At 34.5% G+C, this 14,688-nt stretch overlaps 1 protein-coding gene across 6 annotated transcripts in view; it reads left to right on the plus strand.

Annotated features, from left to right (window-relative positions):
- Nucleotides 1–3,254: 3,254 nt before the first annotated feature.
- myom1a (myomesin 1a (skelemin)) overlaps nt 3,255–14,688 on the plus strand; it is a 43,722-nt gene continuing 32,288 nt past the window's right edge. For 3 of the 6 annotated variants that reach the window (XR_015477776.1, NM_001161340.1, XM_087239592.1), the window contains exons 1-9: nt 3,255–3,368; nt 4,028–4,216; nt 8,421–8,549; nt 10,009–10,186; nt 10,346–10,503; nt 10,613–10,705; nt 10,855–10,943; nt 13,068–13,103; nt 13,230–13,391. Coding sequence is in view for 4 of the 6 variants with exons in the window: in NM_001161340.1 (NP_001154812.1) it covers nt 4,083–4,216; nt 8,421–8,549; nt 10,009–10,186; nt 10,346–10,503; nt 10,613–10,705; nt 10,855–10,943; nt 13,068–13,103; nt 13,230–13,391 (979 nt within the window). In the remaining 2 variants the exon portion in view is untranslated. The remainder of the gene's footprint in view (nt 3,369–4,027; nt 4,217–8,420; nt 8,550–10,008; nt 10,187–10,345; nt 10,504–10,612; nt 10,706–10,854; nt 10,944–13,067; nt 13,104–13,229; nt 13,392–14,688) is intronic. The other 3 variants (XR_015477777.1, XM_087239591.1, XM_087239593.1) reach the window with 1 other exon arrangement.

The raw sequence follows: 14,688 nt of genomic DNA on the forward strand, positions 1-14,688 counted from the left end.
GAAAGTCCCTCCGGGCTGTCTTGACATCACGGACTGGAATAGCCCATAAATAATTCTGCAGGGGTGGTTTCAAATGATCATACAGGGCAGATGCCAAAACGACTTTTAAAAGGAGTAGGGGATTGTAACAGTAACGAGTTCGGTTTTATTGTTATGATTTCTATATATTACCTATCGGTTGGGTTTGGTTAAATAAGGTTAGTTAGGACACAAACACATGGGCCATTTTACAGATTTTAAATAAAACTACAATTGATATATATATATAGCAATAGTAGTAATATATACAGATGTTCTCATTTATATTGCCTATTAATATGTCTATGATTTATACAACAGCTAGTGGTCATTTCTGCTTAATCATAATTTTCTCCATAGTTTCTGCCTTTTACCTCGAGGAATTACTCAATTATTTATACAATATTAGTGATATAGAAGTTGAAAATTTTAATTGGTGAATGTGACAGATCAGGTTCGACCACTGTTCCAGTATCTGCACACATAGTCTCAGACACCGTGCACTCAACGGGATGTTATTGTGAGGTAAGTTTAAGGGCTGGGATGAGTGTGTGTGCATAAACATATAAGATCTAATGGGTTATGGTCCTTGCAACAAAAATTATTTCCTCGCCAATAAGGTCAAAGAAATATATTTTAAATTATTTTAAATTATTAAACACTTTATTTAAAAAAGTTAAATTCTAAAATTGATGTAAAATGTTCATTTTGTCAATTTCATTCTATGTTTAATAAATGTTTTACATTTATTTTGAAATTATAATTATGTTGTACAAATTTGGAAACATATTGGATCATTTATTAATGATAATATACAACAAAATGTTTCTGTTACTTTTAAAGATATTATTTTTGGTTATAATGAATATGCCTCTACTAAAAGAAATGCTTATTTTTTTTTTTACAAATTTAATTTATCCACATATCCACAAATACAAATTTACAAATACCAAACCATCATTTCTTTTTCTTTTTTTGCAAGAATTTAGTCACTATTAAATGTATTCATTATCTGAAAATAGGAAAGCAAACTGAACAATTTCATTTTGTAATGACTTTATTTTACACACTGTTATTGATTCTTAAACGCCTTACCCTGTAGTTTATTTCATTCATTTTCTTTTTGGCTTAGTCTCTTTATTAATCCGGGGTCACCACAGCAGAATGAACCGCCAACTTATCCAGCACGTTTTTACTCAGCGGATGCCCTTCCAGCCGCAACCCATCTCTGGGAAACATCCACACATTCATACACAGACTCATACACTACGGACAATTTAGCCTACCCAATTCACCTGTAGCGCATGTCTTTGGAATGTGGGGGAAACCAGAGCACACGGAGGAAACCCACACGAACACAGGAAGAACATGCAAAATCCACACAGAAATGCCAACCGAGCCGAGGCTCGAACCAGCGACCTTCTCGATGTGAGGCGGCAGCACTACCTACTTCGCCACTGCAAGTTTATTTCATGTTGGAAAATTCTTATTCTTATTCTTTCTTTTTTCTTTCTTTCTTTCTTTCTTTCTCTCTTGTATCATTTTTCTTTGTCTTGTCAATGTAATTAACATTCTGTATTGTATAAAAATACTGATACAAAGCTTTTCACAGTGACAGTAAAAGTGATTTGATTTAATGTCAACTGTTTTTTTTTTTTGCAAATAAAAAAATGTCTATGGGTGTGTGCAGCTCAGATTGCATATGCACCCAAGTGCAGCTAGGATTTTGCACATGCACTCAAATTTCATTTAACATTGAATCTCTTAATTGAAGCTTAATAAAACTAAAAAATAAGAAGTTTCCTAAAACTTATGACAATGATTGAGGCTTTGATCTTTTTTTCTTCTTTCTCTATTTCCTAACTTTTGTTATTGTGTTTTTTTCTTCAATACAGTGATGTTATTCTTCTTTGTATTTAATAAAATAAAATAAAATAAATAAATACAAAAAAAAAAAAAAAGGTTGCATTTGCACCCAGACCCGGTCTGCAGGGTCAACCCGTTTACAAATACAGCAAATACAGGCAACAAACAAAAATTCCAAAGATAAATGAAAATCAAATATTAATTATTAAAAAAAAACACAAAACAAAAACAAATTGACGACATTCACAAGACACCAAAATCAGATTCATAATAGCTTACAATAACTTTTGCATTTTTTACAGCTTTGAGAGACTTCATTGACATAAGTTTGTTGACAAAAACCTTGTATAAAGTGATTTTAGAAAGTTTACATTTGTGGATAAAGAATTTACCATTTAAAATAATAAAATTAACAATATTGCTAATTTCTAATTATTCATTTATTTTCTTTTTAGCTTAGTCCCTTTATTTATCAGGGGTCACCACAGCGGAATGAACCGCCAATTTATACAGCATACTCGCTTTACGCAGCAAATGCCTTTCTAGCCGCAACCCAACACGTGGAACACACACACTCATTCACACACTACGGTAAATTTTAGCATACTCAATTCACCTGTACCACAGGTCGTAGGACTTTTGGGGGAAACCGGAGCACCCGGAGGAAACCCACGCGAACATGCAAACTCTACAAAAAATGCCAACTGACCCAGCCGGTGCTCGAACCAGCGACTTTTTGATGTGAGGCGAACGTACTTACTTTGCCACTGCGTCGCTTATTTTTTTAATCACAATTTTCAAAAAGAATTGCATTCAATGTTGTAAGCATATTATTTTTAGCAGGATCAACCCATTTCTCGCATAAGAACATTTTCTATGACGTTGAAGGGCGTGGTCTCAAAATTAAAAGGTGACTTGACTTGAACTTTGAACCAACTACACATAAGGCCAGCAGGGGTCACCCATGCCTCATTAAATAAACAACAAACAGTTAATCAGATAAAATGAATATGGACTACACAGGACAGTACACAGTGGTGAGGGTGTCATCTACCCACTCAATTATTGTGGCTTCAAAAGCGCCTCAGCCAATCAGAATCGAGAAAGGAATTTATTTAACCAATCTTAAGTGACCTTGATGACTTGAGGCACAAGATCTTCAACTGTCTTGCAAGTGTGATTTTCCTTTATTAAAGTTACTGTTACGTTGATTTTGAGTCCTAATTGTGTTTATAAATTGAATTATGAGCGTTACACTTTGAAAGTGTTCACGAGTGTCTGCTTCTAGTCAGGTCTATATTTAACAGAGCCAGTGGCCATACAAGGTCGTGCCTGCTGCAATCTGCAGAGTGGCAGCATTATTTTTGTTCAGTGGAGTCCCGTCCTGTCGGCTGCCCCATACCCGCCGCTGTGCCTGGATTTTCACTGACTTTTTTTTTGGAGTTTGTCCTTTCTTCTTTAACAAAAATAACAACTTTGACTTGGTGAGTAACTTTGTGTTTCTCCTAGTGGCTAGCCCTGGCCCAAATAAAGAAAGTAATGCGATAGTGTTGTGTAAAGTTGTGAACTCGCTTTCCTCAAAACAGACTAGACAATTTTCTGTCATATATTAACTTGTGAATACTATTGAAGACTGTTTTAATTTGCAGCTGTTGTGATAGTCATGTTAAAAATCCTTTAAAAGTATAATTAATGTCTTTAAAATCTGAACAAGAATTTGTGTTATTATTCTAAATGAATAAACATAGATACATTGTAATATGTCAGTTGTGTTGTGTTAAAAATGTCAAAAAGCCAAATAGTTGAACTTGCACTACACTAAGAAAAAAGTGCATTTTGATCATTATTATTATTATTATTTTTTTTTTAAATTTATTTAAAAAATCTTTATAAGAATGTAACAGCTTGTCATTGGGACATGATTTTTAAAGGTACATATTTAAAAAAAAAAACTTATTACACCAAAACGGTTAAGTAAGTTAACCGTACAGAAGCTTGTCCCCTTTAGGGCATTGCATCAGTGACAAGTAATCAACACACCAGTTGAATGTACATTCACAAACCAAATTATAAGTGTTTAAAGTTTGGCATTGTTTATTTATGTGTGCATTTGATTTAACATTCATTGGGAATTGTACTTGAGACTGCTAGTGGACAAAGAAAAAGGGTCCTTGGGACGATCTTAAAAGCACCTCAGGATGTCAGAATCCTTAAAACTACAAAAGGAACAGGAGGAACGGGACCTTGAGACGCGCTATGAGAGCAGCTATCACCAAAGCTCCCTGTCATCTGTTAGCCGCCAGTCATACACTGCTTATGTGAGCAGCCATGGGTAAGAGGACATAAGGGACAATGTCTCAGTGCTAATGCTGCCCTGAAGAATGGCCCCTGTAGAGCAACCCCCTCACAAACAATGCTTTTTAGAAACCAGTGCTATTATAACACATTACATGCTGCTCATCTAAAATAATGTGTGCTTCATACACCATAACCCTTCCATTATAACCAGGATAGATGCTTTTAAACAGTCTGTGCTGTTTTTGTATTGGGTATTGCTATAGTTTCAAAGCACAAAGTACGCTATGCATTTTCTTTTATCATCTGTTATTTTTTTTTTCACTTTTCAATGACCATAAACAATATTAGAGCTTAATGATTGCAATAATAAACGATAAGCTACTAAAATCAAATCATCTACATAAAACTTTGTGTTCCTGTGGCATACGCAAATACATGTTGTTGTTTTTTTTTCACTTGTAGAGTATGCAGATGTTAAGTGACAACTCTGTATTCCAAAATCTGTGCTATTTTCTCATGTCACAGCTTGCAGGAGCAAGGTGAGATGAGATGAGGATCTAACTGCAGCAGTAGCACTTTATATGCAAAACCGAATAACTCAGGTGCTAGAAAAAAATTAGCAAAGGCTTAACTATAATACAGAAAACAAGAATCTGTGAGCATATGATACAAAGAAAACCCAAACACAGACAACAGTCAGCAAGTAGCTGAACTAAACAAGGAGGAATAAATACTGCACGAGTGAGTTTACAAGAAACAGATTGGCACAATAGCAAACAGGCATACTAGGAAACTGGGTCAGCTAAGGGCATGTTTACATGACAGCTTTTCGCTTTTTCTCAAAGTACACATTTTTGAAAACATGGCTGTTATCATCTCTGCAATCCACAAAAAACTGCAATTTAGTGGTAATAGTGACTCCATCCCATGTGAGTTTTGACAACCAAAACAACAGTGGTGTGTTGCAGAACCATATTGGCACAGATATTGCACGGATGTTTCTTTACAAATTGGCATTGACAACTTTATGCACAATGTCAGTTATGCAAATCCTCAAAAATGTCTTTTCAAGTTGACAAGGAATGAACACGTAAACTGTGAGCACATATTGTTAATAACATAAACATTTTAAGCAATGTTTATATGTCAGGAGGTCATATATTAGCTTGGAAATGTGTTAAGTCAGTGTTTCTCAACCACGTTCCTGTAGGACCACCAACACTGCATATTTTGGGTGTCTCCTTTGTCTGTCACACCCATTACAGGTATTTCAGTCTCTGCTAATGAGCTGATGATCTGGATAGGTGTGTTTGGTTAAGGAGGCATGGAAAATGTGCAGAGCTGGTGGTCCTCTAGGAACGTGGTTGAGAAACACTGCATTAATTCAATGCCATTTTTTTAAAATAGTTAATTTTAACACAACTTCTGTTTACTAAATTCACTTCAAAATCACTTCTCCAGTCAGAGAAGTTGCAGTTGCCATGGAAGTGAATATTGCTTGCAAAGTGAGTCAGTGAGTGAGTGCCCACTCCTTTTACAGTATACATATTGTATACTTTACTGTATATCTGCACTGTATGTGCGTTTGTTCAGACTAGCATATGTGTTACTTGACTGACATACTGATACCTAAAGTGTTTAAAGTAAGATTAGTTGTTAATTAGTAAAAGATTGATGGACATTTTTACTGCTTGGCCCATCAGAAACTCTTCATTGTAGATTCCTATGAAAAGCCAACCAAGAGCATACATTTTATTCCAAGTCTACCGAGCAGGCCCGGATTGGCTAATCGGGAGGACCGGGAGAATTCCCGGTGGGCCGGTCCGTTTTTTGGCCGCGAGGGCCGGTGTCCCTAGCTCCAGAATCTGTTGCTCTCAGCAGTCACACTTTTTAAATGTATTTACTTACTTGACCACAGCCTTTTTATTCATTATTTTATTGCAACTCTTCTCTTTTTATCTATTTTAATGATGATAAAACTCAGTTGTGTCTCCTCACTGTCCACAGCTGTTGTGGTCCAGCGGTTAGCACGTTAGGATAAGACTCCGCGACGACAAAAAAAGACGTGATAGTGTAATTAGCAACTGAATTGGAAATGACCTTATTTTAATGTAGTCAGTCGTGAACTGAGGTGGGCCGGTCTGAGGCTTGAAACTCCAGGGCTGAAAAGGAGTCCCACTCCGGCCCTGCTACCGAGTGTGTGTTTGCTGTTGTGCTTGAAACCTGTGTATTTTAAAATCTCTCCTCATGCCTGTTTTTTTGAGCATTGAAATTTTTAAATATTTAGGTAAAAGAAATTGTGTTGTATATGTATGAATGTGCTGTTGAGGACTGCATGATGCCATGACCCAGTGGCAGGAAGAATCCGAGCCTCTGTGGGAATGAGCCAAAGTTATTAATGGTCTCAATGATTATTTATGGTCACTGAAAGTTGAAATCACACCACAGTAGTTGAGCTGAACTGTAACTGTACATGAGCTGTACAACATTTTGCTTGCTTGAGCTCCTTTAAAGGGTTTGTTCATGCAAAAACGAAAATTCTATCATTAGCCTACTCATGTAATTCCAGAACTTAATTTTCCTATGTGTTTCATAGAAGAAAATCATCTATATGGTTTTGGAATGACATTAGATTAAGTAATGATTTTTTGGGCTAAGTAACCATTTAAGGTGAGCATAAAAGAGCTGAAAATATGGCAGAGAACACTATTTGTGCTCTCAGAAGACTGATATTTTTATTTTGTTTACCAGTTTTGATATTTTATCAGTGATTCAGATCTTTTAGAAAAGCACATTTTTGTGTAATCAAACACACAAATATGGTTAATTTATATATATATATATATATATATATATATATATATATATATATATTTTTTTTTTTTTTTTTTTTTTTTTTTAAGGGGATCTACTATGCAAAAATCACTTTTATACAGGGTTTAAACACAGTTGTGTGGCAAAAGTCTGTGAATATAACCAGCTTCTGATGGTAAAAATGTATAATTTTATCTTTCTATAATCACACCATTATGCTGACACATAGACTTTCAAAATCTAATAGCCTGAAGTCCCAGGGCTATTGTTTTTTCAGGGCTACCAAAATCTAGATAGCCCCCTAGTCATGGCGTAGATAGATTTTGGTAGCCTGACTGAAAAAACAATAGCCCCAGGACTTCAGGCTACCAGAATTTGTGAGCCCTCTCCCTCTTTTTAAAAAAGCATTTAAATTGAAAAGCAAGTCACCAAAATGGCACAATTAGGATCAAAGCCTAAAAGGGGCAGATTCATAAAGTTCTAAAACATTATTTATTTAGTAATGTGAGCTGAAACTTTGTATACACACTCTAGGAAAAATCAGAGACTTGTTTTACATCTTGTAAAAAGGAGCATAATAGGTCCACTTTAATAATATGTTTAACAGGACCTGTTTCTGACTTACAGTAATTTCCAATTGTTATGATTGTGTAAGCATTTTACAATAATTGACTATAATCTTGCTAGTTACCATTGTATTTCCATCATTGCATAGCTATTCAAAAGATCATTTTGCAAAGGAAATGACTCTCAGATGGTTTAGAAGCTGCTGTAATCCAAAAATATTTTGTAACAATGTAAGAGATAAAAGGATCAGTCTTTCGGATACCAGATAGAGCTCTACGATTTAGCTGTAAATCAGTTTAAGCCCATAAAGTTGTGTTAGGATCATATGCAGATTACATGGTTTATCTCCTGCTGACATGTCATATTAACTAATGTATGTTTCCAAGTGGTCATGCTCATTCCTTATCTGATAGTCAACAAAATGTGCATTAATAAAGAAAAATATACAAATAATATTGCTTTAATTGATTTGTGTTTATGTGGAGCATTGCATCAAGGGCACTGTGCTGTGTACAAACAAAATGAGTAAAACCACCAGTCATGCATACTGAATTAATTGCTTTTTTTCTAAAGTGCAGCTTATTTCAGGCCTTTTCATTTCTTTTTTAATAAATGCTTAATACAGTGAGTGTCTCTGCTAATATTTGCTTTCCACTAACATGCTGAGACTGACTTTCAAGTGACTTTATTCCATTAACCCTGCTAAATTATTGAACATTTTGTTCCAGTGAGCAAAATCAAATGCAACTGATGTGTTTTGACTGAATAATGGAATAAAGTATTTTCATCTGTATACACAAGCGTTGATGAGTTTTGTGATATAATTACTGGCTTTCCTGATGTTAACTGCTGTTAAGGCACAAGATCTCAGGGAAGAAGAAGGAGAAGAAACTGACTCCACTCTCCAAAAAAGAAAAGCGCTCATACCTGGCGGTGGACAAAGAAGACGAGGTCATTGGATACGTTGTGCCAGTCTTCAGAAGCAGGTGATTGCATTGGGGTACTTAGAATGACATGGGGTTTTATATCTGTGGTGAATGGTTTGTAAATGTTAAAGTAAATTATGCAATCTATGCTTGTCTTCTTAATGATTACTAAATTTATATGTAACTTTATTTATGTAATTTTCTTTTTTTTTGTGAAATAATGCTTTTATTTTCCCAGAGATGGGTTGCGGCTGGAAGGGTATCCGCAGCATGAAAACTTGCTGGATAAGTTTGCAGTTCATTCTGCTGTGGCGCCCCCGGATTAATAAAGGGACTAAGCTGAAAAGAAAATAAATGAATGAATAATGCTTTTATTTGTCTTAGATCCATTACACAAAATTAATGCATTCATCCATTCATTTTCTTTTTGGCTTAGTCCCTTTATTAAATCTTTATTTTACCACTGTATTGTTTATGCACCAGCTAACTGGGAACATTCTCAGAACTTTCCATAAATTTCCTTAAAAGATGTGTAAATGTTAGCACATAAGGTGGTTATTAAATTAAATAAAGTTTTAAAATTCATCATAAGTTGAATCAAAGCTTTTGGACAATGTTTGTAACTTTTATAGAAAATCTAAAAAATAAAAAAATTGTTTTCCAATAAAAATAAATTATTCTATAACTTGATACTTAAACATTAAGAAAATTATTTTGAATAATGCTATTAAAAACAATCTAAGAAAAAATAACCTCACGGTATAACTTGATGGAAACATTAAGGGAATGTCTTTAGAATTTAAAATTGTTAGCACACACAATTTGAGGCGCTTAGTTGCTGCCCATCACATGATAGAATACATTCTTATAAACTAAGTCATACACTATAAATGCTTTTAAAGGAACCTCTTGATATTGAAAATGAAGTCAACCTTTTACAAAATATATATATTTCTTGGCTGGCTTAAAAAGGTTCGGAGCATATGCTCAATTAAAAGCTCAATCCCAAACTAAGGAGGTCATGAACTCACTGGTCACTTCATACGGTACTCTTTTCTATACTCTTTTTGCCTTAATGCAGAACTGCTTTAAATCTTGTTGCATAGATTTAACAAGGTGCTAAGCACTCCTTATCGACATGAGAGCATAACAGAGTTGATGTAGGTTTGTTGACTACACATCCATGATGTGAATCTCCAATTTCATCATGTCTTAAAGGTACTATTGGAGTATTTTCTGGGGACTGTGGGGGCCATTTGAGTAAAGTACACTAAATGTAATGTTTACGATTATTTGATTTTGTGATATGGTGGATTATCCTGCTTAAAGTTCCCATCTTTTGATGTGGTCATAAAGGCAAGGTCAGCAACAATACTCAGCCTGGCTATGACATTTATACAAAGATCAGCTGGTGTCGAAGGGGCCTAAAGCAATTGAATGAGTGTGCTCAATAAAGTGGCAGGTGTGTGTTAAGGTTTTTAGATCAGACTGTGCTCATTAACCTAATCTTCTTGATTAGTCATTTGGCTACCCAAGACCTGATGGAGACTCAGGAGGAGGTAAAGGAAGAGGGTGTGGGGTATGTCGTCATGAGAAACCTGTTCGCCAGAGAGTCCGGCTTCAAGATGAGAACTGTGAAGAAGACCAGAGAGACCAGCATGAGAGAGTCTGCAGAACGCATGGCTCTGAGCCAAAAGGTTTGACCCAGAACATTTAACAAGTTGTTTGTTTGAAATGTTGTTTGAAAAAAGTTACCTAAGATGTGTTACTTAACTTTCAATTGATATTCTGAACTGCAACAACAGCAGAGTATGATAATCCAACCAATAACAATCTAATTTATTTTTTTACACCAGCTGCATGAGAAAGAGCAATTCCAAAAGAAGATGAATCCAGACAGTTTGACTCACCCTCCAGAGTTTATCGTTAAACCACGTGGTCAGACCGTGTGGGAGGGGAAGAGTGTGACGCTGCACTGCACTGTTGCAGGATGGCCCAAACCCCGCGTGGCCTGGTCAGAAACAATTCAGTTCAACCGTTAAACGTATAATCATTAGTCACTGATTCAATCAGTGTTTCATTTAACTCTGTTCTGTTTGCCTCTATCTAATTTTGCTTTGCAGGTACAAAAACAATGTTCTAATCGATGCCAAGGCTCGCCCTGAGAAATACTTCACAGAGAGCCAATACAACATGCACTCTTTGGAAATAAAAAAGTAAAGAAAGTTTTTATTCAGTTAAAAAGTGTGTGAAATGTGTGGGATGGTGTCATTTATTGGTATTATAGAAGACTTGCAAAAGATAAACAATTCTATGTTTTCTATGTTTTGTGACTATTAATTCAAAACTTTTATTTGGGTTGCAGTTGTACTTTTAGTGACACTGCTGAGTACCGAATCTCTGCACTCAATGTGAAGGGAGAAAGTTCTGCTTTTGCTCCTGTCATTATTAAAAGTGAGTATTTATTTATTTGTATTTCAAATCATAAAAATGTATAATAACTTTTTAATAACATCTCTAAATAATAAAAAGTGAATCAGGACATTTAATCATCAGCAAATTTGGTCATCGTCTTTTGTTGACCTGAATTATTTTAAAAATAATTTAATTATTTACAGTCATAAATATTAAAGAACATAATTAAGAGCAGCTAAAAGCTTTTTCCACCAAATGCAGGAACTGTGCTTATCTATATTAATGTGTAACTTATCAGGATTAAAAATAAATAAGGGCTTGTTATAAATTACCAAGAAAAAAACTAAATAAACAATAATTCAAGAGACTTCAAGAAACAAAAAAACAATTTAAACAAAATTTAATGGAAGCGGATGAAAAGAAGTGTCGATTTGTAATTTTAATTTATTTTTTGTTTGTTTTGAAATACTGAGAACTATATTGCAGTGGCTAATCAGATACATTTAGTTAAGTCTATGCAGAGAACTAAGAAATATGTTTGAGTCTGCATGTGTTCGCAAAAAAATGATCTCACAAATCCTTGCATCATAATCAACTAAGTTTAGATGCGGTGCAGATTAGTCTCTGTACACAAGCCATTCTAGAATTAAAATCTTTGAATAAAGACTAGATTTTATATGCTGATTTCCCAAACACAAACATTTTAAAAAGAATTCCATTAATAACAATAATGTTACAACGAAGAATATTAAAAAATTACAATATCGCATTCATAGTCTATATTTTTATTTAAATAAATATATTTTAATAGCAATTAAAATGCAAATGTTTAACAAAAACGACAACACAGATATTTTTAAAAAGCCCCTATTATGCAATTAAAAAGGTCATATTTTGGTTTTGGGTGTCTCCAACAACAGGCTGAAACGCATGCAAGATCAAAAAACACTTTCATTGTCTTATAATATGCATTTATTTTTACCTAATTATCCCATTGACTCCCATAGGATTTGTTCAGTGATTCATTTGTTCTCAAACCCCTCCTTAGTGCAATGCCAATCTGCGCTGATTTGTCCAGTGACCCAGTCTGTTGCGATTGGTTAACTGCGTTCAGTGCGAGAAATGCCCACCTCGGCTTATTAACATTGTTAAAGTAGCCAGAGTGCAGAGTATATACAGAGTATATGAGCCCAATGCAGGAGTACATTAAAGCAATGCAGTTCAACAACAGCATATTGCTCTATTCTTAATCACAAGTAGAAATAATGACACTCATTCAGTAAAAGCTGAACTATTTTGAAACCTGACCACCGCACATGTGTAGGAACAGCTGATGGTAGCCATGGCAATGACAAACGACAGTGGATCGCAAGCTCACAAACACATTTAAATCCGTAAAGAAAGCAGCATCGCATTTTCAACGTGGGTTTAGACGTGATATGAGAATATAAAGAGTTAAGCAGATACAGTATAAGCCTCGTGGGGCGATTAAAAGTAACAAAACGCAGTTAAATAAATAATTTGCATGTCAGAGAAAACAAGGAGGCAAGTGTTTTAAGGGAAAGACTTGTTCACGTTTTACCGGATCCGACACTTCTTATTTGGTATTGTTTTGTGTAGACGTATGAATCATTTAAACGACTCTGAGTGGACTCTTTTATTAAAAAATATATATTTTTAAACAAGGTGCATTTTCAGATTCAAACATCAGCTGGATGTTCTCATTCACTTAGAGCTGTGTTGCACACTGTATGGAAGAGAGTTAAAAAAACATTATAGAAGCACTTTAATTATAAAGGTAATTATAATTACCTTAATGAAGGTAAAACATGCTCTGGAAATCAGTTCCAATGCAGTATGTCCCTTAATAGAAAAGTTAATTTCTGACCCTGTAACTCACTCGGGTCTGGTATTCAGCTGCTGTCCTCTTGACATGCTATTTTAAGGCCATTACAGCTCCTCAGTTTGCTCTTGTTATTCTAGAGCATCTTTCCACTACCTCTGCAGAGGCAAAAATCTAGACTGGATTTTTTTCATGTACAAGGTCAAATACATTATTTATAAGGAAAGCAGATCAGTCTTTGAAGCTTTGAAGAAAACTATTTTGTTATGTACTTTCCATTACCAAAGAGCTAACATTTTAATTGCATTTATATTTTAAAGGATTCAAGGAAGAAGAGGAGTTGGTTGAAAGGCCCCGTACGTTTTTCCATACCACATACCTCTATGCTATAATTTCAATTGAACTTTATAAAGCCATATACATTTTTATGTGAATATAAATGTAATGTTTTAAAAGAGCTTTTATATTCATATTCTGCATAGATGGTTATAGCCCTGAATATGGTGTGACCTTCAACACTACCATCATTGACAAGTTTGATGTTTCCTTTGGCCGTGAGGGAGAAACCATGAGTTTGGGATGTACAGTCATTGTCTATCCCACAGTGAAGCGCTACCAGCCAGAGATTGTGTGGTACAGAAATGGTAAGTAAAGTAGCACTGCACAATATATCATCTCAGCATTGTTATCACAATGTGTGAACCCACAATAGTCACATTCCACTGATTACAGGATCTGCAATGTTGAGTCTGGATTATAGTTGATCAGCACAACAGAGTCACTGCAGAGTTATCCCTAACAGTTTTTCATTTGCATGTGTTTTTGAGGCCTGTGACTGTGAGGATTTTAAAAGCATTCAGGCATAGGAAATTGTACTGTTTGTAACTTTAATAATGATTAATTTCATAGAAGAATTCATAAAATGAAGACTATACATCATTATTTTACATTATATTATTCAATTACTGACCGTGAACACTGTTGAACTCCTCTTAAACGCAATAAAAAACGGTTTATTCCATTTGTATTTTGTGTTCTATTATATTGATGTAGCGTGTGCATTGTTCATTCTATGTTATGCAGATGCACAGCCTTACAGAATCATCCAAATCAATCTAAAATTATAAATTCTTTCCAAATAGAGATATTAGTTTTTGAGCAATGGCAAGATAAAGGAGTTTCCAGTGGTAAAGATTTTTATTAATAATATTTTTGCCTCCTTTTCACAACTCTCTTTTAATTCAACCTCCCTTCTTCTAATTTTTTTTAGGTATTTTCATGTCAGAAACTACTGTGTGTCCATTTAAATATTCCAAATTTTGATTATTTATCTTAAGAAGTTAATTTATTTGATTTATTTTAAACTCTCCAAATGCTAAGGGCCTAACCTCTTTATTTGTAAATGTTTTTTTAAAACAAAACAGATTTTTTTTTTCTTGATTTGAAAGTCGTACGGGAAGACCTACAGTAGAGATTTTAATCACAGACTGATTGGGATCAATGCTTTTTATCTGTTTATTTATGTTCTAGACACAACCTTATTCAGTACAGTACAAAGTATAACACAGACTTTACTATTCAAAAACAAAGCTTATGAAATTCTATCCCACGGTTTCCCCCACTTGCGGCAAGTGTAAAGCTTAGCACATCTTTTTTGATCCTATTTTCAGATTCAGATTTTTGGGTTAGAACTCTCTGGCCCAATGATAGCAATTTTTACAGAAAAATCATACTTAAGTAAAAATAAGATTACTTGCCCAAAAATGTAGTGCAAGTAGAGTAAAAGTATCTGTTGTAAATACTACTCAAAGTATGAGTAGACCTTTTAAAATTACTCAAGAGTAGTGAGTGTTATGCTGTAAAAAGCTGATGCATTTACATGTAAATTGTGGATGTAACACAATATATATCACAGAAATACAAAAAACACTATGATGGATT

Source organism: Danio rerio, chromosome 2 (assembly GCF_052040795.2).
Source record: "Danio rerio strain M-AB ecotype USA chromosome 2, GRCz13ab, whole genome shotgun sequence".
In the NCBI taxonomy this organism is placed as follows: Eukaryota; Metazoa; Chordata; class Actinopteri; order Cypriniformes; family Danionidae; genus Danio; species Danio rerio.